This window comes from Bidens hawaiensis, unplaced genomic scaffold (genome assembly GCF_021521415.1).
Source record: "Bidens hawaiensis isolate Kalapana, Puna unplaced genomic scaffold, B.hawaiensis_p1.1 tig00024244_1, whole genome shotgun sequence".
Classification (NCBI taxonomy): domain Eukaryota; kingdom Viridiplantae; phylum Streptophyta; class Magnoliopsida; order Asterales; family Asteraceae; genus Bidens; species Bidens hawaiensis.
This window is the reverse complement of record NW_027493815.1, coordinates 57344-62340: the sequence shown is the minus strand read 5'-3', so window position 1 is coordinate 62340 and position 4997 is coordinate 57344. Positions and strand designations below refer to the sequence as shown.

The window sequence follows — 4997 nt, the reverse complement described above, 5'->3', positions numbered from 1 at the left end:
CCGGCCTTCTACGTCACCAATTTCGAACAACAATGTAATTTCAATTTCGAATACGTCTGTTCATAACGTGTTAATGTATTAGGTTAGGTATCTGACTTTTGACGTTAATCTTGATGATTGTATACCTATAATCATTGTTTGTTCATATATGTATATATTTGGTTTGATATATGTGAAGTATAGTATGTGAAATATTGAACTATTTTATGACATAATGTACACATATATATGTGCATATTTACAACTCTCGATACTATCCATGATATATTCAGACCAATCATACTCGTTATACATATTTAACAAAGTTATAATTGTGCACCTGAGACTACTCGCTATGGTGTCACCTCAGCGTCATATGTGCACTGGGGGCTTCAAAGCCCCACCCCAAAGATGCCCCTCAATGGTAAGGGGGCTTCGAAGCCCCTTAATTTTTTTTTAATAAACTAACAAATTTATTAAATACAATAATTATCAAATACAAACTAAATTAAAATTAAAAACATATACATAAAAAAATCAACTAATTTTAGTCGGCGGCGGCGGCGCCGTTTTGTTGTTTGTTTCTCCAAATATGTTCAACCAAATCCGCTCGAAGACTGAAATTCGTTTCTTTTTTTCGTGTTCTTAATAAAATAGCAAATCTCTCATCTTCGTTTAGTGTTGTCATCGGATCTGGCGCATCGTCGTACTCGCCTTGACATATTGCTCTACCCGAGTCCTCCAGTATCATATTATGCAAGATAATACAAGTGTACATTACATTTCTTAACTTATCCATGTGCAGAATACGAGCCGGATGTCTAATTATAGACCAACGTTTCTTTAATACCCCGAATGCCCTTTCGATGTCCTTTCCGGATGACTCGTGTTTTTTCTTGTAATATTGTCGTTTATCATCAGTCGGGCACGTAAAGCTATGAACCAACGTTGCCCAATCCGGATAAATGCCATCGACTAAATAATATCCGTATTCGTAGTTGACACCATTAGTGGAAAATGAGGTGTCGGGTTCAACCCCGTTTACGAGACGGTCGAAAAGAGGAGACACATTTATCACAGCTATATCATTGTTTGCACCGGGCATCCCAAAGAAAGCATGCAATATCCAAAGATCAAATGATGCAGCAGCCTCAAGGATAACCGTTGGTCCATCATGATCACCCCGATGATATTGACCTTGCCAATAAACTGGGAAAGCTTCCCAAGCCCAATGTGTGCAATCAAGACTACCAAGCATCCCAGGAAAACCGTGCCTCTGTTCATGCACCTCGTATATTTTTTGTATGTCGGCTTGAGTCGGTTTCCTCAAATATTTTTTATGATATAGTTGAGGAATACCTAATATTAAATTTTTAATGTCAGTTTATTAACTTTGCATTTAAAATGAGAGGATTTATAAATACATATTAAAAAATGATAATACTCACATTCGCATAACATGTGAAGGGCTTCACGAGCCATTGCCTCCGACATTTGTAAATACTCTTCCATGGCGTCGCTCGTGGTCCTGTACGCGAGTTGACGAATTGCCGCCGTGCATTTTTGCAATGGAGAATAACCGGGCTTACCTCTCGCATCATCCCCTTGTTGGAAAAAATCAAAATCGCGTTCTAAATCACCAACAATTCGTAAAAAAAAGTTGGCGAGTCATCCGAAAACGCCGCCGGAATTGTTCCGCATTAAAAGTCGCGTCCGACGAAAAATAATCTTGCATCAACCTTTCATGAGCACCGACACGATCTCGTTGTCGATGAGGACCTCTCCCTCGGCGCCCCTGGACCAACCGCGCCCCACGGCGGTGTTCCCCGCCCGTCGCCCAATGCCAACTCAGCCCACCACGCCCCATAGCGAGTAGTCTGATAAAACTGGTCACTATGGTGAGGGGCTTCGAAGCCCCTCCCCAGTGCCACGTCAGCGCCACGTGTGCACTGGGTGCTTCAAAGCCCCACCCCAAAGATGCCCCTCAATGGTGACGGGGCTTCGAAGCCCCTTAATTTTTTTTCTTTTTTAATTTAATAAAACTAACAAACTTAATGTAACAAACTAAATAATAAAAATCAAACTTAATTAAACTAAAATACATAAAAAAAACATAACTTGTTCTGGTTGGCATAAAAGGCATTGGCATTCGATAAAACATATCGTTTGGAGGCATTGTGGGTACATTCTGGTGGCAAAGTAAGGGTTGGTAGGGTCATTGTTTGCGAGTAAACTAGCCCACCACCTTTGAGACGGATCCCACGGGTTTGGGTTGGTGTTCGGGTTTTGGTTAGGGTTTGAGCTTGAGCTCGTGTTCTGGTTTGGGTTCGGGTTTGAGCTCGAGCCAGTGAAATTTGAGAAAGCATTCATGGTAGAGAGTTGAGAGGTTTTTGTTTTGAAATTTGATAGTATTTGGTATTTGTTTGTGTATTTAATGATAAAATGAGTTAGTATTTATAAATAAAATAATTAGTTTTTTTTTTTTTAAAAAAAACTAGCCGTTCAAATGAACGTTGGGGGGGGGACCACCAAAGCCACACCATCCGCGCCAGCCGTTTGAACGGCGAAATCCACCGCGCCCCACGGCGGTGTTCCCCGCCCATCCGCCCAATGCCACCTCAGCCCTCCACGCCCCATAGCGAGTAGTCTAATAAGACTATCCTCTATGGCGAGGGGCTTCGAAGCCCCTCCCCAGTGCCACGTCAGCGTCACGTGGGCACTGGGGGCTTCGAAGCCCCACCCGAAAGTCGCCCCTCTATGGTGCGGGGGGCTTCGAAGCCCCTTTAATACATATATACATATGTATGTATGTGTGTTTGAGAGATATAGAGAGAGGGACCCACCATCCAACCATCATCCGCGCCCAGCGTCACAACCACCTTTCCCTCGGCGCCCTTGGTTGGACCGCGCCCCACAGCGGTGTTCCGCGCCCAACAGCGCCCGCCACGTCACCCTTCGGAGCCCCATAGCGACCAGTCTGAGTAATAGACACAAAACAAAATTTGGGAAAGGGGTTTGTTAATAGACACGCAATAATTGTGAACAAATAAAATTGTGGAAAGATATCAAAAGAAATTCCAGGGAAGGTTCTGTCTCTCCATGCAACACGCAGGACCTGTAACAAACTAACAAATAGAATCATGCCACTAACACATTTTACTCCCATTACTTATACTACCCTTCCAATATTCTATAACCAGTATGTACACCCCCGCGTTGCGCCAGAACATATCAACTCCACTCGAAAGCACGGAGTTACCATCACCGTCGCCTTTATTCGCCATCCTCTCTCCCGCCGCCAGTAACTAATGTTAACCATTAAGAAAACTGAACAAAAAGTAGACGTAAAATCGTTGAACCACATACGCTCGTTGCATCGTGTTAACACCCAAAAATTAGACCGGAACATAATAAAATATAGAAAAAAATAACTAAATCAACTTAACATCTACACGTTGCGATGAGACTGTTAAACGGGAAAATAAACATAACGTTCAATCACACACATGCGTTGTAGCGCGTTAACTCGTTAAATTCAAGCGTAAACGTTAAACAAAAAAATGTAAAAGATGAAAAATATAAGACACCAAAGTTGAAAGTGGAAAAATATTGACAACTAAAACTAAAATATGACATATTTATATACTATGAAAAAGTCTAGGGATCAAAAGTAAAAAAAATAAAGTTATATAAAAATAGAATATTGCAATATTGTACACATTTAGATGCATAATGTACAAAAGTTTGAAGCATGATTCTCCCACTTTTATTATTATATAAATCATCCCTTTAGCCACTTTTAGTATTTCCTCCTTTACCCCTTCTAAAATAAACTTGTAAAAACTTAGAGTTGTCATTCATGGTAAATAGATTAATAAGCTCATCACTACTCTCCCCTTCCAAATAAGTCTTGTCCTCAAGACTTAGATAAGGGAATTGTTCATTGACCCATGAAGAATCCTCCAAAGTTATGTCTTCAAGAGCCTGACCCTACCAATGTACCAACTATTGTTCAATGACCATCCCAAAGTAAACGAGTAGCTACCACTAATGCTGGAACAAGAGGGTCTTTGTTAGTAATTACCAACTCAGGAGGTAAAGTTGATTCAATAGCCCCTGAAACGACTTTCTTTAACATTGTAAGGACCCGGCCCAGGCACCTTACTAACATTTGTATTTACACTTGAACACAACTTAATTATCAGAGTTTATTAAAACTTTCACTAAATATTATTACATTTACATAATACTTTCTTTCTAAATGACTATTTGGATGCCAACACCGTGTAGATAGCCTTGTGTGCACTCCAAGCTCCTTTACCGTCTTTATCAACCACCTGCGTGCATACTAAAAGTCAGCTACACTGAGTGAGTTCTAGTTTTATCAAGCAACAATTCATACTTACACATTTATACTCATTCGTATCCGAAGATACACATACCATTCTTAACTTGTTCCACACCCATACATTTATTCAAACTCTATTATCATTCAAACCATACATACTTAGCACATTCACGTTCAAAACTTACCTTAACCAACCAAGTGTATGTTCATAGTCCGCTGACTATACCTATACTCAAGGTCGTGAACACGTACAAGGTCCGTAGTCCTTACCTGTGTTCACTATTCATGGTACGTACAAGGTACGCGGTCCGCACCACATGATTAAGGTTGGGAAACATGTGATGATTATTTAACATTGCAGGTTGGGAAAAATACAAGTGAAAGAAGGCGGAATGCTACAATTGATAAATATGGTCACTTGGATATAACGGCTTTAAAGCCTACAAGGATTCAAAGACTGGTACTGTTTTCTATTGCTTATTTTTGTTGTGCAAATTGTAATACAACTATACAAGTGGATGCATTTAGTCAGTCGTTTGGTGTTCTTGAAAGCTTTGGTAAATAGATGTTTATACAATAACGTTTCGTAAAACAAATACAATACCCACACGCCACAGCGCGTTTAACAAAACTTGTTAGTATTAAAAAATAGGGATATTGGTTTTTAATA

The 4997-nt window shown here is 40.2% G+C and overlaps 1 protein-coding gene across 1 annotated transcript; it reads right to left on the bottom strand.

Moving 5' to 3' along the window:
* Window positions 1-526: 526 nt before the first annotated feature.
* On the bottom strand, window positions 527-4117 carry LOC143568901 (uncharacterized). The gene is made up of 5 exons (XM_077054936.1): window positions 4064-4117; window positions 3814-3969; window positions 3158-3284; window positions 1424-1610; window positions 527-1304 (listed from the first exon to the last, which is right to left on the bottom strand). The coding sequence occupies exons 1-5, from the start codon at window positions 4115-4117 to the stop codon at window positions 527-529; spliced, it is 1302 nt and encodes a 433-aa protein (XP_076911051.1).
* Between the last annotated feature and the right edge of the window lie 880 nt (window positions 4118-4997).